Here is a 27,139-nt window from a genome sequence, read left to right as displayed (position 1 = left end):
ATCCATTACGAGGGAGGATGTGTTAGGGTTTTTAGGCAGCATAAAAACTGATAAATCTTTGGGACCTGATGTCATTTATCCCAGGCTGCTTAGAGAGGTGAGAGATGCAATTGCTGGGCCTCTGACACAAATCTTTGTCTCTTCTTTGGATGCAGGTGAGGTCCCAGAGGACCGGAGGATAGCGAATGTGGTACTGCTGTTTAAAAAGGGCAGTAGAGATAACCCTGGTGATTAAAGGCTGGTGAGTTTGACGTCAGTGGTAGGAAAGTTGTTGGAAAAAATTCTTAGGGATAGGATGTATACGCAGTTAGACCGTTGTGATCTGATTAGGGATACGCAGCATGGATTTGTTAAGGGGAGGTCTTGCCTTACGAATCTGGTGGAATTTTTGGAGGAGGTGACAAAAACGGTTGACGAAGGTCGAGCCGTTGATGTCGTCTATATGGATTTCAGTAAGGCGTTTGGCAAAGTCCCTCATGGTAGGGTGGTTGAAAAGGTTAAGGCTCATGGGATACAAGGACAGGTATCTAGATGGATTGAGAACTGGCTAGGTAACAGGAGACAAAGAGTAGTAGTGGAAGGGTCCTTTTCTAGCTGGAGGTCTTCACTAGTGGTGTGCTGCAGGGCTCAATACTGGCCAGTTCAGTTCTCAGAATGGGCACCCTTAGTTCCTGTAATGGAACTGGACAAAACCGTCCACACTTGTGGTGATTACAAGTTAACAGTTAATCAGGCTGGCAAGGTGGATAGACATCCAATTGTGAAGATTGAAGACCTGTGTACAAAGCTGGCTAGAGGTCAATCTTATATAATGTATCAGCAGCTCAAATTAGACAACATTTCCCAAGGTTAAGTCACTATAAGTACCCACAAAGTGTTGTTCCAATATATGCCTTTTGGTGTGCCTTTAGCACGTGCAATTTTCCAGAGGACAATGGCGAGTCTGCTGCAGAGGCTGCTACCAGATGTGGTATACCTTGAAGATGTTCTCATAATTTGATCGACAGAAGCTGAGCATCTAGCAAAATTAGAGGAGATGCTGAGGAGATTTCTGGAGACTAGAGTGCACCTCAAGAAGGTAAATATACTTTTCAAGCCATTGAAATAACCTATCTGGGGAACCATGTAGATGCACAAGGATTACAGCCCCTGTAAAGTCAAGGTCAAGGTCATAAAGGAGCACCAGTGCCAAAAAACACATCTGAGCTCAAGTCATTTTTGAGAATAGCAAATTATTATGGGCATATTTTTTTCCAAAATTTGGCGACATTATTAGTCCCCTTGCATATTCCGCTAAAGAAACACAAGCGTTGGTCTTGAAAGATTCCCTGGTTAGAAGCTTTTAACAGAGTAAAACAATTGCTGCATACTTTGAATTTATTAGTGCATTTTGGTGCTCGTGAACCAAAGGTGTTCCACAAGGTTGTCACCCAGTCTTTGTTTGGTCTCCCCAGTGTACAGGAAAACTGCATTGGGAACAGTGAATACAGTAGACCAAATTGAAGGAGTACAAGTGAAATGTTGCTTCACCTGAAAGGAGAGTTTGTGGCCTTGAACAATGAGAATGTAAAAGGATAGGTGTTGCACCTTCTGCGATTGCAATAGAAGGTGCTATCAGAAGGGAATGAAGACCTTGAGGTGATGGAGGAGTGGACCAGAGTGTCACAGAATGCTGACAGTGGGGTTAAGGGGAAGATGCACTTTGTCGTGACATCATGCTAGAGTTACCGGAAATGGGGGAGGATAATTCTTTAAATGCAGAGGCTGGTGGGGTGGAAAGTGAGGACTAGGGGGACCTTATAAATTGTCCTCCATCTTGACCCTCTTTTCTAATATATCTAAAACATTTTTGTCCTAATACAACACCACCCCACTCCCACTACTACTGCCCCACCCACCACTGGACATCTGTCACTTGTGCTTAAATTTTAATTTCACTGAGCACTGACTTTTATTCTCCCATTAACACATTCTGATATCTTACATTTATGCAACTACTAGCTTCTTCTCCTGACATTAACACTTCCTCCAACTTGTGACCTACACATCTTTGACACAATCCCTCCTAGTTCCCACCAATCACTCACCTTCTACTCTGCTCCAGTGACTACACTCTCTCTTATGCAATTTTCATCACTGTAGGAATTCTTCACGGTCATGTCCTGAGCCCAATCATCTTCAATTGCTTCATCAATGATCTTCGCTCCAAAATTAGATCAGAAGCAAGGATGTTTGCTGATCATTGCACTGTTTAATTCTATTTACAGCTCCTCAGATAATGTGCCTGTCTGTTCTTGCATGCAGCAAGATCTGGACAAGATTCAAACTTGGGCAAATAAATGATAAGTAATCTTTGTGCCACACAAGTGCCAGGTAATGACTGTCTCCAACACCTCCCCTTGACATTCAACAGCATTACTATAATTAAGTTGTGCACCATTAACATATTGGGGTTCACTGTTGAACAGAAACTTAAGTGGATGAGCCTGATAAATGCTTTGGTTACAAGAGCAGGTGAGGGACTGACTATTCTGTGGTAAGTGACTCACCTCCTAATTCCCCAAATCCTTTCCAAATTCTACAAGGCACAAATCAGGAACGTGATGGAATATTCTCTAATTGCCCTGTTGAGTGCAACTCCAATACTCAAGAAGTTCAACATCATCCAGGACAAAGCAGACTGCTTGATCAACACCCCATTCATCAACTTAAACATCCATTCCCTCAAACACAAGTGCAGCATCTGTACCATCTGTAAGATGCACTTCAAAAACTTGTTAAGGGTCCTTCAACAGCACCTTCCAAACCCACGACCACTTTCACCTAGTAGGACAGATACATGGAAATACCAGCGTCTGCAAGTTTCCCTCCAAGCCACTCACCATCCTAATTTGGAAACATATTGCCATTCGTTCGCAGTTGCTAGGTCAAAGTCCTGAAATTCCTTCCCTAATGGCATTGTGGGTCAACTCACAGTACCTGGACTGTAGTGTTTCAAGAAGGCAGCTCACCAAGGGCAACTAAGGATGGGCAATAAATGCTGGCCAGCCAGCGACGCCTATGTCCCACAAATGAATAAAAAAACTCCCAAAACTTGTGCTGTATAGAGGATGTGCCTATAATCAGTGGCACAGTGGTTGGGGCGGCACAATGGCACAGTGGTTAGCACTGCTGCCTCACAGCTCCAGGGACCTGGATTTGATTCCCAGTTTGGATCACTGTCTGTGTGGAGTTTGCACATTCTCCCCATCTCTGCGTGGGTTTCCTGCAGGTGCTCCGGTTTCCACCCACGCTCCAAAGATGTGCGGGTTAAAGATTATCTGTGCTGAATTGCCCGTTAGTGTCCCGGGATGTGTAAGTTAGAGGGATTAGCAAGTAAGTATGTAGGGTTGTGGGGATAGGCTCTGGGTGGGATTGTTGTTGGTGCAGACTCAATGAGCCCAATGGTTTCCATCTGCACCGTAGGTTCTTTATGATACCTATGAATCATCGCACAGACTGCAGTTGTTCAATAATGTGGTTCATCGTCACCTTCTCAAGGGCAGTCAGGAATGCACAATAAATTATGGCCTTGCCAGTAATGACCACATCTTGTGAGTAAATAAGATTACTGCATACAGTCTCATAAGATTTAACAATCGTCCCAGATCATTTAGAAAAATTATTTCTTGACCTCAAAAGGCATCTCCCAGCAATATTGATGGCATTGAGGTCTAGATAAAACAGAGGAAAAGAAGGACTACATTTAAAGAAAAAAATGTCTTTCATGACCTCAGAACATCCTATTTTTTATTGCCAATTAAGCATTTTTGAAATGTAGTCACTGCTGTAACCTAAGAAATGTGGCAGCCAAAATGTACAGAGGAATGTTCCACAAACAGTAATCTGATAATGACTAGGTAATCTTTTAGAGTGATATTGGCTGAATGAGAATATATTGATTGCAATACTATAAAGATTGCCCGTGCTGTTCTTTGAACAGTGCCATGAATTCGTAATGCCCACCTGAAAAGACAGACAGGGCCTCAGTTAAACCTCTCATCCAAAGGCCAGCACCTCCAACAATGCAGCACTGCGCTGAAGTATCAGGTAAGATTTTGTGCTCAGGTTTCACAGTCTTCTGTCTCAGAGACAAGATTGCAAACACTGAGCTATGGTTAGTATTAGAAAATCTTTTAAACACAGTTAAATAATTCCTCGTGATTCAGGTTCAAGTGTGTTGACCAAATGCAAATTTGATACTCAGACACCAAGTATATTAACTATTACAGTGACAAAAGATTCAAACAGCCTAGTTTCTTGCAGTCCCAAGGTGACGGTACAAGGTATGTACCCTTTCTTCTTGTCTTCATGATACCTAATATGTATATTGAGCATGTTCCTTCTCAACTAGTCTCCACAATTAGCTATTTTGATAGTTTAACTGTGAAGCAGTTAATATTACAGAAGCAACATGATAATCTAGACAATCTCAAGTAAATTATATCTTTGGGGTATTTCTGTCTTCTGGCCAATACCTGATACTCACACCTTGTCTATGAAGTAGTCAACATATCTGCTATGGTTTCTACTTCCAATTATTCTGGCTAATAACAGATACTAACACAAAGTGAAATCTCATTGAGATGTGATTAACTATAGGATTCAGGCAAATTCTAACCGTCTCCCCTCATGAAACCAAAAAAGAAAATGCTGGACAATCTCAACAGATCTGGCAGCATCTGTAAGAAGAGAAAAGAGTTGACGTTTCAAGTCCAGATGAACCTTTGTCAAAGCAAAACCCCTTGTGAACCTCAATTTTTAAATTCTGGGTTTTTTTTGCATTCAGCTCTCAACCACTTCAAGTCTTCAAACCAACAAATTCTTCAGTACTAAGCTATTTACTGATCATTATTACAGACCCTACTAATTGCATATGAGCTATGCACATTCTGGAGGCTCCAATAAACAGTCAGGGCCTGCCAGACTTGCTGCTGATCCTTCAACTGGCAACGCATGCTGCCTATACATTTGCAAGTAATAATAAGTGAGTTAATGTAAATTGAACAGCTATAAAAACATATATATAGTGACAGACTTGCACTTTACGGGGCTCCCCAATTACATCATACCTCATCCCCCAATAATGTATCAACCTCCCCACCCCATGACATCACCACCCTAACGATGTCACAGCTCTCCTGACTGCGCCCATCTTCGCCCATGAACACAAAAGTGCAAGCCACAGAAATATACAAATTAATCACTGCTTAACTGCTTTAGTGTTTTTTAACTTGCAAAAACACATCTGTAATTGCTGAATTGAAATTCAAGCTTCTTGTCAGAATGACAGTAAAAAGATGGTCAATATTGCAATCTATGTGTCTTAAGACGAGCAAACATCAAATTTGCTGATGAGCATTGAGATGGAAAAATCAGCCGATGATAATCACTGCAGCATAGGTCAAAATGAGCTAGTCCAGTGCAGGAGCAAATACCCCAATCTGCAAGATGCATACACAGCCATTCTGTATATTTCAGTCTCAGTTTCAATTAAGTTAACTTCCTTATGTCCTCTCACAAAATCAAAGTCATTATCACCATAATTTCATGTGGGTGGAATATGCACTAAATCCAAATCCAAATTCAGTGGCTTTGTCTTGCAGGTTCCCATTCTTTGTCCTGGGAGAGACATTCTGAAGGTTAGTCTTGAGAATGATGGTGCTTAGAACTATCTGTATGTGACCAGCAGCCATTGTATCAGACCAGCACATGGGCCCTTTTGAAAAACTGGACTTAAGTAAAAGAATATGAAAGAGGGAACAATTTTTAAGATTTTCTTGCTTCATTCCTTGTTGCAGTGGTACCCAGCCGCTGTGCCACAGCACACTGGTGTGCCTGGGAGGCTTGCAAGTGTGCCGCAGCCTGGAACAGATTTTAAATAGAACACACTACAGGAGCCCAAGAAAGATCAAGAAAAAGACCCAGGACTGGGATGTGGGAATGAGGCGTTGAGGAAAGCAGGGGAAGGGTGAACCAGAAGTGTGGCAGACCTGGACAGGTGTGTGGCAGTTCTAATTTTGGTTCAGCTGAACAGCTCCAGGGATGATTCGGACCCCTAGTGCCTGATGTTGGAACTTCAGGGAAAAATCAAGTCCCAAGGCCACATCATTTTCTACACGGAAAATCTCCAACATACTGGAGCATAAAATGTTCCCTGAAACAATACAACAGTCCACCAGCTAGTTACCTTTACTACCCAGCAAATATCATCCAGATGCCAGAATTTTCCTTTGTTCTCTTATTACACCTGTTTGCTTAGAGTAAGAAATGTTAAGTGCTACTGCCCATCAATCTGCTTTGCTAGGCATCTGGAAAGTTAAGTGCCATTTAATATTAGAGGAAAAGAAATATATAAAAGTTGCCTTGTGAAATGTTTTGAGTTGAGTCCCAGAATTCTATGTCCAATACTAAATACAATAACCCTAAATACCAGCCCCATTGAGATCATCAAGCTCTGTACAGAGTGAGGCTGACACCTTGCTGACCTATATGGCCCAGCTCCATGTTGGGTAGTAACTTTTCAACTCACCAGTGGGACACCTCACAAATGCTCATAGATGAATTCATTCATCAGGTTTCTAACATTATAATTGTATTTTTGTGTCTAAAAATATTTCACACAAACTTGAAAGCTTACTAATCTCAGTAAAATTAATTACATTTACACAGTAGATTTACTGATTAGCTGTATTATACTCCCAAAGTTATGAACTGGATCACACACAATTATTCTAAATATTTGACCTATTTTGTTTTGATGAAAATAGTGATTTATTCCGCTGAAGGCCACCTGGCTATTACTCTTCTCTTTAACTGCCCGTCTGATTTTTGGGTTCCATTTTCTTTGATTGATCTGTGCATTACCTGGTCTCCACCTTCCCAGATTTTTTCACTAGTATTTTAATTCCATTTCCACTTTCCACAAACAAGCCACCTCCTCAGTCATTCTCCCTCAAGGATTCTTCCAATGAAGCCAGCTAGATCATCCATTTGGACATTGTTTGTAAAAATGGCCCTTTTGGCCACAATTCCAACGCCATGGAACTGACCATGCCTGGGATTTAGGAGAGCACTAGGCAGTGGGGAGGAAGCAGGTAGGAGGTGTTGGGGGAGGGTGGGAGGTGCTATCCATACAGTGGAAGCTCCTCATTCCTACCTGTGATAAGGATAATGTCATGGGATAAGATCCTGATCAGATTATGCTTATTGAATATAAAATAGGCTTCCTTCAGTGAGGTGCTGGGCATCAGTTATGACAATTTGGTCTCTGTCAGGTCCTTGGATTTTGTCCAGGATATTGATTTTGTTTAGCAATAGTTGGAAGAATTTTTATTTCTGCAGAGATGTTACCATGCTGTGTGCCACATTTGGAGCAGCCTTAAGCTCATAGATTCCTTCACCTTCAATATAGGAAAATTCAACAAGAAAACTGTTTTTATCATTTCACTTAGCAAAGTGGGAAGTGTACATTAATAACCCATTGTAGCTTTGCAGTAAATCCAACTGACACCACTGGGAGAAATATCCTGTAACATCTTTTCACAACCTCCTGTGGAGTCCAATGATTTGGGAACTACCCAAAGTTCAAGGTAGTCTACACAGTAACTAAAGCCATTGCTCCGGCTGGTTACAATTCAGCCTCTTTATATTACCTTGCATATATGGTAGTGCAAAAATTGTAAATCATTCAAGCAATCAAAAACAAATTTGAGAAAATTTTGGATCTGACCCATTATGAGATCTCCTACACCAGTTAACTTACAAACAAGGTTCTAGATCAGCAGCCACGTTACCTATGTGAAATTTTAGCTCTCAAAAATTAAAACTTATATCTATACATTGCCTTTCTAACACACTAAAAGACAGGAGCAATATAAAACAAAGTATGACACCAAGGCACATAAGGAAACATTTGATCAGATGACCAGTGGAAGAAGTGTCTAAAAGGAGACAAGTGAGGTAGAAAGGTACAGGGAAGGAATCCCACAGTTTGGACCTAGGCAACTGAAGGCACAAGCATCACTGGTGGAGCAAATATGATTGGGAACACATGAAAAGCCAGAACCAGAGGAGCGCAGATATCTTGGAGGATGTGAGGCTGAAGGAGCTTATACAGGTAGCGAGGGCTGATGCCATGGGGGGAATTGAAAACAAGGATGAAAATTTTAAAATCAAAAGGTTTTTTGACTGGAGGCCAATGAAGGTTGGCAAACAAGGTTTTGCTCAAATTTCTCAAGGCTGACCTAAGCTGGAGGAGAACCATCATGCAAAAACATAACATGGGCTTTAGGGCTGTTGTCAAACAGCTATGTCTGTAATATTATCTGACTACATGCATGCCTCAACTTATCTGCTACTGGAACTCTCATCCATGACTTTGTCGCCTCTAGACTTGACTACCCTAATGTTCGACTGGCAACCTCCCCATTTTATCTTCTTTAAACTTGAGCTCACACAAAACTCTGACCATGGCAACCTTACTAGTTCCAACTTTCATTCACTCATTGCCCCTGTGCCTGCTGACCTACACTGGTTCTCAGTTAAGAAACATCTCAATTTTAATTTTTTAAATCTCTCCATTGTCACTTCTCTCCCCATCTTTGTATTCTCCTCTAGCAACCAATTGTCCAAGATATCCATATTCATTTAATTCTGAGATCTTGAGCATCCCTGATTTTAATTGCTCCACTACTGACAGCTATGCTTTCAGCTACCTAGGCCCTGAGCTCTGAAATTCCCTTCCTAAACATCTCCACTTCTCTTTTCTCCTTAAAGACAGCTGCTTATAACCTATTTCTTTTGTGATTTTGGTGTACCTTTAAGAAAGGTTTTTTAAAGTCCTGTTCTCTGCAGTTGTAAGCAGACATTTTTCAGTTTTGGTTTCATTACTGCTGAGTTGTTTATGAGAGGTCCTTATATTGCTACTTTAATAGCTTAAATTGAGTCTAATTATTGTAACTCTGGGTTGTTTTATGATGCTGCACTGTTAGAGGATGGTCATGTGTTTTTGGACAGTTTTGGTTTCCTTTCCAGTGAGTTTAAGGTTTCATTTTCTGTTCAGCTGCAATTAGAGTGAAGAAGGGACAACGGAAGTCTCTCTCTCTCGTCCTGGTTTTGGAAATCCTATAGGTTGGCTGAAAGCTTCCTGAAATAGAAAATCTGCTGTTGGTGGCTTGACCAAAGTCTACCTAGAGTTCTGGGAGCTGTTCTGACTTCAAACTATTCTGGGTGTATCCAGAGTACTGCAGACTTCAACCAAAGGACTCAATTCCAGTATCACATGAGCATTAGTCTTTGCTGTGTTGAACTTGTTTTAAAGAGTTTTGTTTTTTGGCAAGGGTTCTGTTTGATTGGAACATTTTAGATATATTTGTTTAGGGTTATACATTATATTGGTTGTTTTGTTTGTAATTGATAAAAGTCATTACTTATTTTTTTCCATAAATTATATTCTTGAATAAACTTTGTTTGATAAAAGCTCCCTAGTGGGTCATTTGAATCATACCTGAGTGAATGATAACATGTCCAGTGGGTACCACTCCCATGACTACACTGGTTCCCCATCCCTTGTGACAAGCTTCAAGGACAGCTTGCATGGTCGCGATGTTACCAAATTCAAGGTACAAAACTTATGATCCAGGCAGGCTCCATAAAACACATTAAGTTTCTGATCTGAACCACTTTGATCAAGCTTTTGGTCATCTACCCTAATATTGCCTTAGTGGTTTGCTGTCAGCTTTTGTTTTATAACTATCCTCTAAAGTATCTTGGATGTTTTCTTTATGTTAATGGTACTGTGTATTTGTTTTTGGTACATTAAATATGCTTTGGGTGGAGTAATGGCCAGATTGCTCCCAATGCCACACGTAAATGAGAACAGGGATAGGATTAAAGGGCAGATGAATGTGTAGTTGGAGAAATGGTGGGAGGGCTTCAGATTCCTGGAACATTGGGGCCAGCTCTGGGAAAGTTGGACCTATATAGGCCAGATGGGTTGCATCTCCATAGAGCCAGGATGAATGTCCTTTTCAGATAGTTTGTTAGTGCATTGTGAAGGGTTTCAACTAAGGTGCAAGAGAGATGGAAATTAGGATGTAAAACAAGAGAAAAAGCAAGAGGCAAAAAGAATTGGGAGCATTAAAGTAAAAAGAAATAAAGTCCAAATTAGGTTTACTATGCATGTATGTGAATGCAAGCAGTGTAGTAAATAAGCTGCATGTACATATGGTCATATAGGAGTATGATGTCATGATGATAAGAAACCTGGCTTAAAAAGGGGCAGAACTAGCAACTAAATATTCCTGATTACAAGATGTTCACGAAAGATAAAAAAGAAAAAAACTGAATATTATAATGCTGGAAAAGCAGGATGCCCTTGAAGAGTTGGAACTAAATAAAGGTTTAATTATGTTATGGGTCTATAGGCCACACAACTACTTGGATAAATACAGAGGAATAGAATTGCAAAGAAATTAAAGAGAGTTCAAAATATATATAGTTATAATTGGAAAATTTAATTATCCTAATATTCATCGTGATAGTAATAGTGTAGGGTGTAACAATGTTAGCAGATCTGTTGAGTATTTCCAGTATTTACTGCTTGTATTTCACCAAGTTTCTGAAGTGCGATCAGGAGAATATTCTACATCAGTATCTTTCAGGCCCCTTGCCACATTTCATTCTGTGGGGTGAAGTGAGTCTAGTGGATCAAATGTCTTTCGGGATTATGGGGAAAAGGCAGGAGAATGGGGATGAGAAAAAAAACAGCCATGATTGAAGGGTGGAGCAGATTTGATGGGCCGAGTGGCCTAATTCTGCTCCTATGCCTTATTAAGAGTTGATTAGTTGACACTGATTATAGAATCATAAGGTTTGGATTATTTATGGAAAAGAACAAGTAGCAATCCAAAGTAAAAATAATGAATATAACGAGGACAAATTACTGGAGTGAGAACAGACCAAGTCAGTTGGAGACTGGAGAGCAAAATTGTAACTGAACAATGAGCTTTAAAGAGGAGATAGTTTAGGTACAATCCCACAAGGACAAAGGTCAACAAAACCAGAGCTCCCTGGATGATGAAAGTGATGAGGAGTAAAATGACACAGAAAATACTTGCAAATGACAAATGTTTTGGCTTTTTAGCTTTGATCCTCACTGTCCACAGGGATAGTGCCAGAGGACTGGAGAGTGGCAAATGTTGTTCCTCTTTTCAAGAAAGGAAATAAGAATGACCCTGGTAATTATAGGCCAGTTAGTCTTACTTCAGTGGTCAGTAAGTTAATGAAAAGGGTCCTGAGAGATAGGATTTATGACCATTTGGAAAGATTCAGTTTAATCCAGGATAGTCACCCCTCACGAAACTGTGCTAAGTCCTGCCTCACAAATTTGATTGAATTCTTTGAGGACGTAACTAGGTGCGTGGACGAAGGTAGAGCAGTAGATGTTGTATACATGGATTTCAGTAAGGCATTTGATAAGGTTCCCCATGGTAGGCTCATGAAGAAGGTAAGGAGGTGTGGGATAGAAGGAAATTTGGCCAATTGGATAAGTAACTGGCTGTATCATAGAAGACGGAGGGTGGTGGTGGTGGTGGAGGGAAAATTTTCAGACTGGAGGCCAGTTACTAGCGGTGTACCACAGAGGTCAGTGCTGGGTCCTCTCTTTTTGTGATTTTTATCAATGACTTGGAAGAAGGGGCTGAAGGGTGGGTTAATAAATTTGCTGATGACACCAAGATTGGTGGAGTAGTAGATGAGGTGGAGGGCTCTTGCAGGCTGCAAAGAGACCTTGATAGGATGCAGAGCTGGGCCAAAAAGTGGCAGATGGAGTTTAACCCATCTGGGTTAGAGGGGAATAGAATATAAAAGCAGGGAGGTCTTGCTGCAACTGTACAAGGCACTAGTGAGGCCACAACAGGAGTACTGTGTGCAGTTTTGGTCCCCTTATTTGCGTAAGGATATATTGGCCTTGGAGGGAGTACAGAGAAGGTTCACCAGGCTGATACTGGAGATGAAGGGGTTAGCCTATAAAGAGAGATTAAATAGACTGGGCCTGTACTCACTGGAGTTTAGAAGGCTGAGGGGGGAATCTTATAGAGACTTACAAGATAATGAAGGGGCTAGATAGGGTAATGGTAAAGAGATTCTTTCTGCTTAGAAAGGAAAACAGAACTAGAGGGCCCTGCCTCAAAATAAGGTGGGGGAGGACAGTTTAGAACAGAGTTGAGGAGGAACTTCTTCACTCAAAGGGTGGTGAATCTCTGGAATTCTCTGCCCATTGAAGTGGTGGAGGCTACCTTGTTGAATATATTTAAGTCACGGGTAGATAGATTTCTGATAGACAAGGGTTATGGGGAGAAAGCAGGCAAGTGGAACTGATCCACTGCAGATCAGCCATGATCTTCTTGAATAGCAGGGCAGGCTCGAAGGACTAGATGGCCTACTCCTACTCCTATTTCTTACGTTATTAACCCTGATAAGTGTAAGGTGATTCATTTTGGTGGGACAAACTTGAATGTGGATTACAGAGTCAACGGCAGGGTTCTAAGGAATGTGGAGGAACAGAGAGATCTTGGGGTTCATATCCACAGATCTCTGAAGGTTGCCACTCAAGTGGATACAGCCGTGAAGAAGGTTTATAGTATGTTAGCATTTATTAACAGGGGGTCTGAGTTTCAGAGCCGTGGGGTTATGCTGCAACTATACTGGATGTTGGTGAGACCACATTTGGAATATTGTGTTCAGTTCTGGTCACTTCATTATAAGAAGGATGTGGAAACATTGGAGAGAGTGCAGCGAAGATTTACCAGGATGCTGCCTGGTTTGGAGGGTAGGTCTTATGAGGAAAGGTTGAGGGAGTTGGGGCTTTTCTCTTTGGAGCAGAGGAGGATGAGAGGCAACTTAATAGAGGTTTATAAGATGATGAGGGGATGGATAGAGTGGACGTGCAGAGACTATTTCCTCGGGTGGACGTAGCTGTTACTAGGGGGCATAACTATAAGGTTCATGGTGGGGGATATAGGAAGAATGTCTGAGGTAGATTCTTCACCCAGAGAGTGGTTGGGGTGTGGAATGTGCCTGCTGTAATAGTGGAGTCAGACGCTTTAGGAACTTTCAAACAGTTATTGGATAGGCACATGGAGCATTCCAGAATGATAGGGAGTGGGATAGTTTGATATTGGGATTGGACATAGCTCGGCACATTGAGGGCTGAAGGACCTGTACTGTGCTGTAATGTTCTATGTTTTATGTCGGGTTTATATACAATACAAATGTGAAGCTGAATACAGAAAGTGCAGAGGTAAGGGAAAAAGGAAACAACGGAAGCAAAGAAACTAGCAACTAACATAAAAGGGAACACCAAAGTTTTCTACAGGTACCTAAAATAGTAAAAAGGCAGAAAAAGTTGGAGTGGGATTGATGAAGGACCAAGAAGAGGATTGGCTCATTGAAATATAGATCGTGGCTGAGGTACTAAATGTATACTTCGCATCTGTCTTTAACAAGCAGAAAGATGCTGTCAGTCATAGGTAAAGAAGAGGTGGTAGAGACATTGACTAAAAATTGATAAACAGAAAGCATTAGAATGATCCATTGAAGTTTAGAAGATTCAGAGCTGATCTTGCTAAAACATAGAAGGTCCTGAAGGGGCTTAACGTGGATGTTGGAAGGGTGTTTCCCTTTTAGGAGACAAGAACTAGGGCGCACAGTTTAAAGGTAAGTGGTCACCCATCTGAGATGGAGAGAAGTTTTTCCTCTCAGGATTGTGAATCTTTGGTACTATCTTTTTGATTTATTATTGTCACATTGATACAGTGAAAGTATTGTTTCTTGCACAATATAAACAAGGCATACTGTTCATAAAAGAGTATGCAGAATGTAGTGTTAGTCATAGCTAAAATGTAGAGAAAGATCAACTTAGTACGAGGTAGATCCAATCAAAAATTTGAAGGCAACAGGGAAGAAGCTGAACTTGAGTCAACTGGGTGCATGACCTCAGACTTTTTCCCTGACAGAAGACAGTTTGTCCAGAGTGTATGCGGTCCTTGGTTACATTGGCTGCTTTCCCAAGGCGGCAGGAAGTTCAGACAGTTAATGGATGGGAGGCTGGTTTGCATGATGGACTGGGCTTCATTCATGACCCTTTGATTCTTACAGTCTTGGACAGAGCATATCCATACCAAGCTTCAATCCACCATAGGAAGCATTTTTTCTGGCTATATCTGTAAAAGTTGGTTGGAATCATAGCAGACATGCAAAATTTACTTATCTTCCTGAGAGAGTAGTGGAATAGGGTCATTAATATATTTATAAGACAGGTAATGGATCCTTGACTAACAGAGTTCAAAGGAGTAGGTGGAATGTGGAGTAGGGGCCACAAATCAACCATGATCTTAATGAATGTTGGAACAGGATCAAATGGCTTGCTCCTCATTTGTATGCAAGAATGGTTGTACTTAAGTAATCGCCAGTAGCAGTCTCACTATGCCCAAAAGAAAGTAAGTAGAAATTGCAAAGCAACTGATCATAATCTTCCAATCCTCCTTAGATAGGACAGTGCCAGAGAATTTCCTTATTAAAAAAGAAACATGGGTAAACTCAGCAATGTGGAGATGCTGGCATGGGGGGGGAGGAGGGGGAGTAAGAAGTCTCACTGCACAGGTTAAAGTCCAACAGGTTTATTTGGTAGCACCAGCTTTCAGAGTGCTGCTCCTTCATCAGGTAACTGGGAGTTCTGTTCACAAACACCGCATATAAAAGACAAACTCGATTTACAAAATAATGTTGGAATGCAACTCTTTACAGGTAATCAATTCTTAAAAAGGTACATACAATGTGAGTGGGCAGAAGGTACTAAAACCATTATTTTGTAATTTGAGTTTGTCTTTATATGCCCTATTGTGAACAGAACTCCCACTCATTTGAAGGAGCAGCGATCTGAAATCTCGTGCTACCAAATTAAAAACTTGTTGGACTTTAACTTGGTCTTGAGACTTCTTACAAAGCTCAGCAATGACAGACCAGTTAGTTTAACATTTGTTTCTAAAAGTCTTCCCACCACCAGTGAAAATTGACAATCACCTGGATGAACATAGAAATCAAGAAAATCACGGAGGAGGGACGGCTGGTGTGCGCAACAGAGAGCGAGCCAACGTGGAATCTAGGTAACCCTTCGTCAGACCTGACATTCAGAGATTTATTGGGGGGCGGGAGGTGGAATGGAATAGGACAAAGGGAGTGTAAATGGGGATACACGGGTGGTGCTAAAGTGTCCATTAAGTAATCAGGATGCATGAATGGCAGATGGTTAAACGAGTGGGGGTGGGCAAGTGAAGAGAGGATGAATGAGATGAACGAAATGAAAACGGGGGTGATGGTGGAGTCTAGAATGTCTTCACTTCCACTTAATGAGGGGAAGGTGCGCAGGACAAGCTGTGACAAACGGAGAGATTTATCATCCAGCATCAGCACGTAAATAGAGCAAGGATGCCCTGGCTTCAAGTGTTCTAGATCTTTCCTATTCCTTTGAAAGCACAGTATTTGTCTGATACAGCTTACGCTCTAAACACTCCCTATGCAGCGTCTAGCCACCCTTGAGGTTTTTCTATGCCCTGCTTCTGATATTTGAGCTCTTTATCCCCATAGAGGGCGGAGTGCTGAGGTTTCCTGTAAACAAACGTGTTTGGATGCGAGGACGGGACTCAGGTTACATACCCACTGTTATGCTACACAGCATTAGTTGTTGAAAATAGCAACGGTCACAAAAAAAAACCCAAAAAGTAACGAGGGATGAAACAAAAAGAAAGACATCTTGCATTAAACGTTTACTATCTACCTCCAGTCTCAATAACACCCAGAAAAAAAACCCACACAAAATTCCGACTTCCAACCTCCATAGGCATCACATGACAATTTCCCAATTAAGTAGTCAAAGTACTCGAGCTCTAATACCATAGCAACTCTGCCATCCCGAAACAGAGTAATTAAAGTTATTGAAACTTAATAGTTACAAATTACCAGGTGATACTGCTTAAACAAAACTTGTTTATTGATTTTAGTCGAATATGTTGTAAACCAATATAGCACGAAATATTTTAAAATTACATGAGTATTTAAAAAGAAACTTTATATAAAATATCGGCTTGCAGGTTAATGCCGAACGGGATCTTTCAATTAACATAAGTAGCGGCAAAACGTGTACATAACGTCCGATTCTCGTGTTACATTCACAACACGTTCGTCGCGGAAACACCACCTGAAGCAACATGTATTCTTGACTAGAAATGTTTGTTTTCCTATCTTAAAACAGTAAAATATCTATACTCATGAGATAACCATAAACATTTCGCCAAAATTACTATGTTAGTTTTCATTAACGGAAAAATACCGTTTAATTCGCACTTTAGTTAAGAAATTAATGGTGTAGCAAATCCACGCTCGAAAGAGCTCATCACAGTCCAAAATGCGCCTGACTACTAGTAGTTACTTCTGCCTCCCCCCCCCCGCGCCAAAAGAAAAGCTGACCAGAAACTTCAGTTTATACATAGTTCTTGTTGCTCGGAGCCATAGACCGAGCTGCGGAATACTTCGCTGAGTAGCTACTTTCATCTTTGGGAGGACAGGAACAGCACAGCAAAGCCCCTCCGAGAATCAGCAAACCCGAGGTTCCCCAACCGATGTACAAGGAAGCTCCAAGCTCTCTCCTCTGGGCGTCGGTCACCAGTGGGTTGTAAAAATCCTTAATGATGGTGTTTGCTGACCAGGACACTGGGATCAGAGTCAATACACCAGCCAGGATGAAGATAATTCCTGATACTATTGTGACTTTGGCTTTGGTTGCCTCGTGTTCTATACAGTTGGTGCATTTTCCTCCCACGATGGACGTGAGGATGCCCAGGATTCCTACCACAATGGCAATAACAGTCAGCGCTCTGGACGCTTGGAGATCTTGGGAGAGGGCTAACAAGGAGTCGTACACCTTGCACTGCATCTGCCCAGTGCTCTGAACAATGCAGTTCATCCACAGACCTTCCCAAATAATCTGCGCCACCACGATGTTGTTTCCAATGAAAGCGGTCACTCGCCACATGGGGAGGACACAGGTTATGATGGCTCCCAGCCACCCGAACACACTCAGGGCTATGCCCAGAATCTGGAGTCCCATCGATGCCATTGTCCGTTACTGTTCAGCAAACTGCAGAAAAAAGTTCTACTTGTTGCCTCGATCTGTTGTGAGCTCTGTGCGGCAACACAGCGATACTTATTTAATGCACATGGGCGGGGAGTATCGTTTCAACGCTTATTCCAACGCCCCCAACTGAAACCTAGAAGCACTGGTTTCGATTCTCTTGCCTCTCTTATTCTAATTGGTTTACGGGACCTGCGTCAGTTTTATTTGAAGGGATGTCAGAAGATATTTTTCAAATCATTGAGATTAAAAGATGTAATGAGGAATGGTCATGTGCAGATTGCGTCATGTAATTGGTCACTCTCCTGATCCCAGTTTCTGTGATCTAATATTCCTAGTAAGAAGTCTGACAACACCAGGTTTAAGTCCTACCAGTTATACTCTTCATCGATACACCCAACAGCCACAACGAACAGTTATTTAAAATGCAAAACCGAACACCAAATACTGGCTAGCCAAAATAAAAAGTAAAACGGTTGGAAATAGTAGTCAAGATTTATCAAGAGAAACGTTTCAAAAGAAAATTTTACGGTTTTCTGTCCTTTTTACTTCTGCAAATTCAAATTACCTTTATCCAACTTTTTGACTGAAATTCAACAAAATATAGATTTAGATATGGACGCTCCAAAATTCAAGATCGCCGCTAAGAGTAGTCCATGAAGAGATTAGGGTGAATTAATGGAAAATGAACAAAGGTATTTGCAGCCTGTTTTACTCAGCGTCTCATTTTCACATCCACTGAGACAAAAAAGTGGAACGCGAGTAATAGATTCATTTCCATCTGCATTAAAAATGAAAATACATCCCAGTAAACCAGAGCTTGCTTGTTTGGATGGGTGGGAAATAATCCATCAATGATACATATCATTGAAGGAGCAGCAAAAATCCACCAAAATATAAATGATTTGCTTATTTACTATTGTAAGGTCTTACAATGTACGCATTGATTGCACTTCAGAATAATTAAATGATATTTGGAGATGTGAAAGATACTATTAAAATGAAACAAAATCTTTCTCCACATTTTACACTGTACACTGGCTTACTCTTGACTACAGGAATATAGGTTTTAGAGAAAAAAGATCAAGATACATCCAATTTACCTTATACCACCCTGATAGTCATATGATACAGCATACAGGAGAAAATTACTAATTCAACTGCCTGTTGAATTTTGTTGATTCAGAACTGTTTGTGACAATTTGCTGCATGCAAGTTAGCTACTGTTTGCTACATTGCTAGGAGACTACACTTTTAAGATGATTAATTGACTTCAAAGTGTTTTGGGGCATCCTGAAGTTGTGTGGTGCTTCATATTAATTAAAGTGTATATTTTCTTATTTACAGAGTTACAGAGCCATACATGCAATGAGGAAACGCTTTTGGAGCAGTAGGTGGTCAGGAAGGCAAATGGGATGCTGGCCTTCATAGCGAGGGGGATTGAATATAAAAGTAGGGAGGTCTTGCTGCAACTGTACAGGGCACTGGTGAAGCCGCAGCTGGAGTACTGTGTGCAGTTTTGGTAGCCGCGCTTACGCAAGGATATTTTGGCCTTGGAGGGAGTGCAGAGGAGGTTTACTAGGCTGACACCAGAGTTGAGGGGGTTGAACTATGAGGAGAGGCTGAATAAACTAGGCTTGTACTCGTTAGAGTTTAGAAAAATGAGGGGAGATCTCATTGAGACATATAAGATGATGAATGGGATGGATAGGACAGAGGTGGAGAGGCTCTTCCCGCTCAGAAAGGACAGTAGGACTAGAGGGCACAGCCTGAAGATAAAGGGGGGGCAGTTTAGAACGGAGTTGAGGAGGAACTTCTTCACTCAAAGGGTGGTGAATCTCTGGAATTCTCTGCCCGTTGAAGTGGTGGAGGCTGCCTCGCTAAATATATTTAAGACGCGGGTTGATAGGTTTTTGATAGGCAACGGGATTAAGGGTTATGGGGAGAGGGCGGGAAAGTGGAACTGAGCCACGACAGATCAGCCATGATCTTATTGAATGGCGGGGCAGGCTCGAAGGGCTAGATGGCCTACTCCTGCTCCTATTTCTTATGTTCTTAGGAGTTAATGGAGAACCATAGGTGCAAAGTAATCTTACTGGTGCCTTTCTGGAATGAGCCTCAACCCCCTATCATACTGGCCAGATAAAAATATATCTTTATATCTTTGCTGACAATGATTAGTACCACTCTCAGAATTGTATTGGAGTCAATTACTTTGTGCTGATTTTACTTGCCATTCATACTGAACTACGTTTGTAATCTTGTCATTCTGCCCCAGACCTGTGCAAATCTGATATCTGAGTCCACATACAGGTTTCGTCCCCCTGCACATTAGTCCCAAATCTTCCACTGAAGACTTTGCCACTACATCTGATTAATTGAAAGAGACAGAAGAAAATAAGAAAAGAAACACTTTAATTAATATGAAGCACCACACAACTTCAGGATGCCCCAAAGCACTTTGAAGTCAATTAATCATCTTAAAAGTGTAGTCTCCATCAATGTAGCAAACAGTAGCTAACATGCATGCAGCAAATTCTCACAAACAATTCTGAATCAATAACCAGGACATTTATGTTTATCCACCACACCCTCTGATGCTGTGTGTTGCATTTATTCTACCTTCTGATAGTTAGTCTGCATTGTACCAATACTTTGTCATACTTATATTTACGCATTGTACCCACTCTGCCTTTTGATTGTTATTGTGTGGTCTGCCCACTTATTTTTCAAATTGTTATTCTATTATTATTGTAGTTTTGCGCACACGTGTATCTTGTCCAAATGGCCCAATGTAAATGTTCATGTAAATTTTCTGGGCTATACATGGTTAAGCTCCATGTGAATCTGAAATTTTACTGAATAGTAGGTGGGGTAGAGACAAAGTAAATTAACCAGCCAGTGTCAGTGTTTGAGGTTTGAGTCTGAGCTGCAGGCAGTCGTCACCATGCTGCACAATAACATTGAAGCTTAAATATTAACCCTTTATGTAGTTGAACCACACCTGAGTAGCTGTCACCTGCAAACTGGAAAAGGTAGAATACATTTGTACTAGAGCAGCAGCCTGAATACTACAACCTCAACAAATTTAGGTTATATGGGAGATGTCTGTCCTGTCATTAAGCATATCAACATTCACAACCAAAGATATCAAATGTATGACAATAATTTGGATAAGGTAGCCAGCTTGAGTATCCCTCGGACCAGGTTCCCAGAAGCACCCACTGAAGGCAAGAGGGAAGGAGCAATATTAACAAGAAAAATTGATTTGATTTACTATTGTCACGTGTATTAGTATACAATGAAAATGTTGTTTCTTGCATGCTATACAAACAAAGCATATCGTACATAGAGAAGGAAAGGAAAGAGTGCAGAATGTAATGTTACTGTCATAGCTAGGAAGTAAAATAAAAGCTTACCAACAAGAGAGTACAAAATTTGATGAGGTAGTCAACAATCTGAATCAATACTGTTCGAAGAAGTTGTCATATGAGGAGCAGTTGAGTAGCTTGGGCTTGTACTCGCTGGAGTACAGAAGAATGAGGGGGGATTTGATTGAGGTATATAAAATACTCAATGGGATCAATAAAATAAATGTTAACCAAAAGTTTCCCCTTCTAGAATAGTCTAGGACAAGAGGTCATAGTTGTAGAGTAAAGTGGTGGTGGTGGGGGGTGTGGTGGTGGGGGGTGGGGGGTGGGGGGTGGGGGGTGGGGTGGGGTGGGGGGTGGGGGGTGGGGGGTGGGGTGGGGGGGGTGGTGTTCAAGACAGAGATAAGGCCAAGCTACTTCTCACAAAGAGTGTCAATCTATGGAATTCATTGCCCCAGAGTGCAGTGATTGCATAATCAATCAATGCTTTCAAGAAAGAGATAGGTAAATATTTGATCAAAAGTGGGATAAAGGGCTATGAGGAAAAGGCAAGGGAAGTGGAGTTAGGATAAAATGGAGATCAGCCAGGATCATATAGAATGGCAGAATGGGCTTGAAAAGCTGAATTGTCTACTCTCACTCCTAATTCCTATGTTCCTATATATTTAATATGTGCTAGTATATGTATATGTGCACTTATGTGTACAATAATATATGCTAGTATACATATATGTGATCTTGTGTGCCCAATCTTTGTTTTAACTCCATCACTGCCAAAGACACAGGAACTCCCGTTGACATTAAAAGAAAATTGAAATGACTTAGGAACAGCATTGAATAAGAAAAGATTATTCTGGTTATTGAACCAGTTCCATTAACCATATCGTAAACTATGCCCCCATGGACCTTACTCAATGTGCCAATTGCTGGGGGACATGTAAACATGTAAATCTCCAACAGGTGGAATTCTGTAATTTCAATAACATGTCAACACACCTGTATGAAATTCCTCTGGTATTTTCATATAGGGACCAATCTGTTTAAAAGAGCTATGATTGTGTACTTGAAAACATTTTCCTCAAAACTCCTCCCCCATAGACAGTCAAGGATATTAAGCTATTCTTTGGAGCCAATTTTTGAAACTTTGATTTGCATACAAGAAGTTGTGTTCCAAACTAGACCCATCCATGGGACCATCTAGAGGACAGGTCCATGCCTTCCCTCCTCGCACTCCGCCCCCCCCCCCCACCCCACACACACTTTGTTTCTCACTGCATCTAGTAACATATTCTACATAACTCACCAAAAAGCAATTGTTATGCTTTTTGTCACATTTGCCTTTTTGGTTTCTGTATTTCTAACTATTCTCATAGGTGTGGCATGGTAGCACAATGATTAGCATTACTGCCTCACAGTGCCAGAGATCAGGTCCAGCTTAACATCAAGATATAGGAAGGAAGTTAGAATGGTCTATGTATCTAGAGAAAGGGGATTGATCAGCCATTATTTAGATCTTTATTCAGCCTTTAGGGATTCTGAAAAGGCTGATATTTCTTCACCAGTTTCGTGATTTTACATACATTTCCTGATTTCACATGTATGTGCACATAGCAGTCAGGTTTGTCATAATTGTTTAACATTCATGATTAGCACCTTGAAGCCTATTTATCTGTTATTGTCTGTGTGCTTGCATCATAAAATTCGGGACTCTGTGTGGTTGTGAAATTCTCATTGTCGAGCTATGAAAACTCCATTAATCAGGTATTGTGGTGGGTGGGGTTAGTTCTTGGGCAAGAAACAAGTAATTGTTGTCTCTGTGACTAAGTTGTTTTCAGGTTGGGCAACATTGGGTATCTATGGCAGAGCTCACTCAGTAAATTTGTGGTTGGATTAATTGAGCATAGTATGCATCTGAATTTCAGATTTGCACTGCTAATAGAACAACTTCCTCCATCAACATGAAGTAAAAATATCTTTTACTATGCTCAGCCAACAGATCAGCTGTTTTCTTTAACATCAAATCTATCTTCAGCTCCTTTATCAATGATCTTCGCTCCATCATAAAGTCAAATGCGGATGTTCGCTGATGATTGTTGTGTTTACTACCATTTGCAACTCCTCATACTGAAGCAGTCTATGCCTGTATGTAGCAGGAGTATTTCAGAGGCTGGGGATTTTCCATAGAAGCCATATAATCCCTGCAATACAGAAGGAAGCCATTCAGCTCTTCAAGACTGCATTGACAGCAGTCCCACCCAGGCCCTATCTTTGTAACCCTATATATTTACCCTATTAATCCCTCGACACTGAGGGGCAATTTAGCATTGCCAGTCAACCTAGCCTGTACATCTTTGGACTGTGGAAGGAAACCGGAGCACCCAGAGGAAACCCACACAGGCATAAGGAAAATGTGCAAACTCCACACAGACAGTCACCTGAGATTGGAATTGAACCTGGGTGCCTGGCCATGTGAGACAGCAGTGCTAACCACTGTGCCACCATGCCACCCAATTTTGTGGTAAGTAACTCTCCTCCTGACTCCCAGAAGACAGTCTGCCACCTACAAGACAATAATCAAGAGTGTAACATAATGTTTTCCACATGTCTGGATAAGTGCAGCTCCAGCAAAGCTTAACAAACTCAATGTCATTGAGGACAAAGCAATGGCTTGTTTAGCATCCCATTCACCACCTTAAATGTTAATTCTCTCCACCAACACAATGGCAGCCAGTGGCACCATATACCATATATATGTACTGCTGCAATTTACCAAGCCTCCTTCAACAACACTTTCAAAACGCATGCTGTCTACCACCTAGAAGGACAAAATCAGCGAATGTATGGAAACACCACCATCTGGAAGTTCCCTTCCACATCATACAGCATCCTAACTAGGAACTATATCACTGCCACTTCACTGTTGCTGGGTCAAAAACCTGGAACATCCTCCCTAACTGGAGGATGTTCCAGGTTTTTGACCCAGCAACAGTGAAGTATGATGTGTATGATGTAGAAGGGAATAATGTGGAAGGAAACTTCCAGATGGTGGTGTTTCCATACATTCTCTAACTGGAGGATGTACCTACGCTAATGGGTAGCATTGGTTCAAGAAGGCAGCTCACCACTGCATTCTCAAGGGTGTTTAGAATTGGGCAACAGATGATAATTAAATCCCATTAAAGAATTAAGACATCCGTGACTGTGTTGGCCATTATCTACCAGCCACCAAAATCGTTGTTGCCTTCCTCTGGCTCTTTCCAAGAATCTTCTGTGGACTTTAGTGACAATTCACAAGTGCTTGCACACTACTGCATCTCACAAATATTTATGTCCTTTTCTGCCAGAACCGGACAATGCAGCTATTTCATGACAGATGCAGCCTTGCAGAGACTTTGGGATTCACCTCCATCACTGGATTCTCACAGGTGCAAGGTATCATTGCTGGAACCTCTGTGGCCTTGAAGTCACCAAGTGACTGGCCAGGCAGACTCATCAATAGGATAGGCTTCCTTTCCCTCAGTGCTCAACTGGTCTGTGACAACACTAAGAACTTCCTTCATGTTTGAACTCACTTTCCTGGCAAATGTGTGATCCCTTCATCCGCTGGCAATCGAACCTCCCCAAATCTTCACTACAACCACCAAAGTGTGTAGATGGATCCTAGGGGACAAGAGAAATTCCTTGATGAGATGATTAATCTCCATGTGTGCCCCAGACAGAAGCAATTTGCCCAATGCTTCTTTCTGCGGCAATACATCCCGGAGTTGAGTGTATGACCTCTGATGTTTTCTGACAACGAGATCATCAGTCTGAAATATTAACTTTCTGTCTCCACAGAGGCTGCCAGCCCTACTGATTATATTCAGGATTTTCTGTTTATATTTTAAGTTTTCAGCATCTACAGCAGTGGTTCCAAACGTTTATATGTCGTGGCACTCCTCACTCCCATAAAAAAAATTGAGACATACCTCCTATTTTCTCTGAGTTGCCCTCTAGCAAAAAGACTTTTTTGGGGTGCTTTTCAGCCTCCGTTCTCATGGCCCCACTTCACTTAAGGTCTGCTTCTTGCAGCACATTTTCTAATTGGAAGCTGTTTCTTTTTTTAATCTGATTGGTTCCTCTTTCACACCTCTATCTTCTTCCTTTGCTGAATTTTGTTTTTAACTTCTCCCTGTCTTGTCAACCGTTTTTTTTACCTCTCTCTGTCTCTCTCATTTCTGATGTGGAGATGCCAGATTTGGACTGGGGTAAACATAATAAACCTTACAACACCAGGTTAAAGTCCAACAGATTTATTTGGTAGCAAACACCACTAGCTTTTGGACCATTGCTCCTTTGTCAGGTGAGTGTGGAGTTCCACTCACTTGATGAAGGAGCAGCGCTCCGAAAGCTAGTGGCGTTTGCTACCAAATAAACCTGTTGGACTTTAACCTGGTGTTGTGAGACTTCTTACTGTGTCTCTCCTTTCTTCCAGGGTCTTTGTGTCCTTTTTGAGTTTTTTTTTATGTAGATGCATGGGACTCTGTCCTCAGCTCCAAAATCCATTTGTCATGTTCATAGACCTGACCAATGTAAAAATCTAAAGCGTGTACATGTGGTTCTTTCCCAGCTGCATATAGATGGGAGATCTGAGATTTGTTGTGTTTTAGAAATGCCAACCTCAGAGCTGAAGATAAAGTTTAGTTTTAGTTTAATTACATGAATTTTTGATCATTTTGAATAATTTTCACGGCACATTGTGAGGGGGGTATCTTCATGGCACACAAGTATGCAATGGCAGCTTGGTTGGAAACCACTGCTGTACAGTATTTTGTATCTGTAAGAACTGTTTTTTTTCAATCTGAAAGCAGTTTGGGATATTGGAAACCCACAGTTCAGTGAAGTCACAGTGACCTCTCTGTGTTTCACTTCCCCCTTATTAGGTTTCTGAGGTTTAATAATAAAATTTGTATTTCAAAGTTTCCCTTAAAAGCTTTGTTACCTGTTGCTTTCTTATTCTGTAATGACTCATTCTTGGGTGGTTGCTTCAAAGAAGTCAATAAATAACAATCTAGCAGTGGGATTGGAGCCTTAAATAGATTAAACTGGGACTGACAGAACCAGTCTAACAAGTCTTTGGCTGACAATGAGACTCTGCCAAACAACAAAGAGCAAGTCGAGAAAACCTGGCCTGAATTTTTAGGATGGCGGGGTATCTCGGCAACCATTGTCTGAAGAGTCAGCAAGGAATACATTCCATGCCAACTCCAGCAGACCTAATGCCGTTTCATGCTCCAATGAATATTGACTGGCAGAAGGTGGAACTTCCTTCACTATGGGAATGTCCACCTTGGAGAATGCTGGCCAGTCATAAAATCATAGAATCATACAGTGCAGAAGGAGGCCATTCAGCCCATCAAGTCTGCGCTGACCACATCCCATCCAGGCCCTATCCCCGTAATCTACACATTTACCCTAGCTGGTCCCCCTGACACTAAGGGCAATTTAGCATGGCCAATTCAGCTAACCCACACATCTTTGGATATCTTTGAACAATCATTTCAGGAACAATGCTGCAGTGGCCAGAAGAGACACTGGAGCTAGCTGCCTCTAAGTCTTGGGAACTGGAGGAAAAATTAAGTGGCAGTAGTCATGGGGGTGATTGGGGTGGGGGAGACCTGGTGGGGTCAGCAGGGGCTGATCGGTCTCAGAAGGTAGATCGGGTGGGGGGGGGAGGTCCGGAGACCACATGGCTCTGAGGAGAAGGCACACCCCAGTCAGAAGGGGGCTTCTGATGGTCTGATTGATCTGACCCCCACTCCCTCCCTCTGATGGATTCTGAGGCGGGTGGTGAGCTTGAAATCACATGGACCAGATTCCCTCCAGAATCCTGCCTGTGCCAACCTGGATGTGATTTTACATTGGGGTGGGCGTGGCCTCAGATGGGAAGCCTGCCCTTGCCCCAGTTAAGGCCCTTAACTGGCCACCTATGACCCTTTCCTCCCTGATCAGTCAGACAGCTACCAACCTAAAAGCTAGGCATGAAAGGGCCCTTTAAGTTGTTCTCTCCCCCTCCCCACCCCCGCACTCCCTCCGCCCCCACATCAAGAAATACCTCCACCAGAGCCGTAATTAATTTTTAAGCAAGTACAAAGGCAGCAAAAGGAGGATGAGGAGAACAAAAAGGTATTTGTCACTACGGAGGTATTCAAGCCCTCTGACAGAAGTGTGAAAAATGTTAATGATTGATAATTCCCATTCAGATCACTCACTTAATACTTGGGGGGAAAAGCTGCAAATGCTGGGATTCTGAAACAAGTAAAAAGTCTGACAACACCAGGTTTTAGTCCAACCTATTTATTTGATAATATACTCACTAGCTTTCGGGTTAGCCCCTTCGTCAGGTGAATGGAGAGTTCTGGCCTCAGACAGAGCATATAAAGCACAGACAGTTTAGAGATTACTGATTAAAATGTGAATCCTTACACCTAACCTGCTGTTCAAGACCTGAAGTGGCTGATAATGTGAGTGGAAGGAGCACTGATCACAGTTTAAAGAG

General features: G+C 41.6%; 1 protein-coding gene across 1 annotated transcript; it reads right to left on the bottom strand.

Annotated features, from left to right (window-relative positions):
• Positions 1-16,072: 16,072 nt before the first annotated feature.
• Positions 16,073-17,339, bottom strand: cldnb (claudin b). The gene has a single exon (XM_080210850.1). The coding sequence runs from the start codon at positions 17,213-17,215 to the stop codon at positions 16,580-16,582; it is 636 nt and encodes a 211-aa protein (XP_080066976.1). The 5' UTR covers positions 17,216-17,339; the 3' UTR covers positions 16,073-16,579.
• Between the last annotated feature and the right edge of the window lie 9,800 nt (positions 17,340-27,139).

Source organism: Carcharhinus amblyrhynchos, chromosome 23 (assembly GCF_965287045.1).
Source record: "Carcharhinus amblyrhynchos chromosome 23, sCarAmb.v2.hapA, whole genome shotgun sequence".
In the NCBI taxonomy this organism is placed as follows: Eukaryota; Metazoa; Chordata; class Chondrichthyes; order Carcharhiniformes; family Carcharhinidae; genus Carcharhinus; species Carcharhinus amblyrhynchos.
Note: the sequence above shows the minus strand (reverse complement) of the source record. Positions and strands in the feature narration are given on the sequence as shown.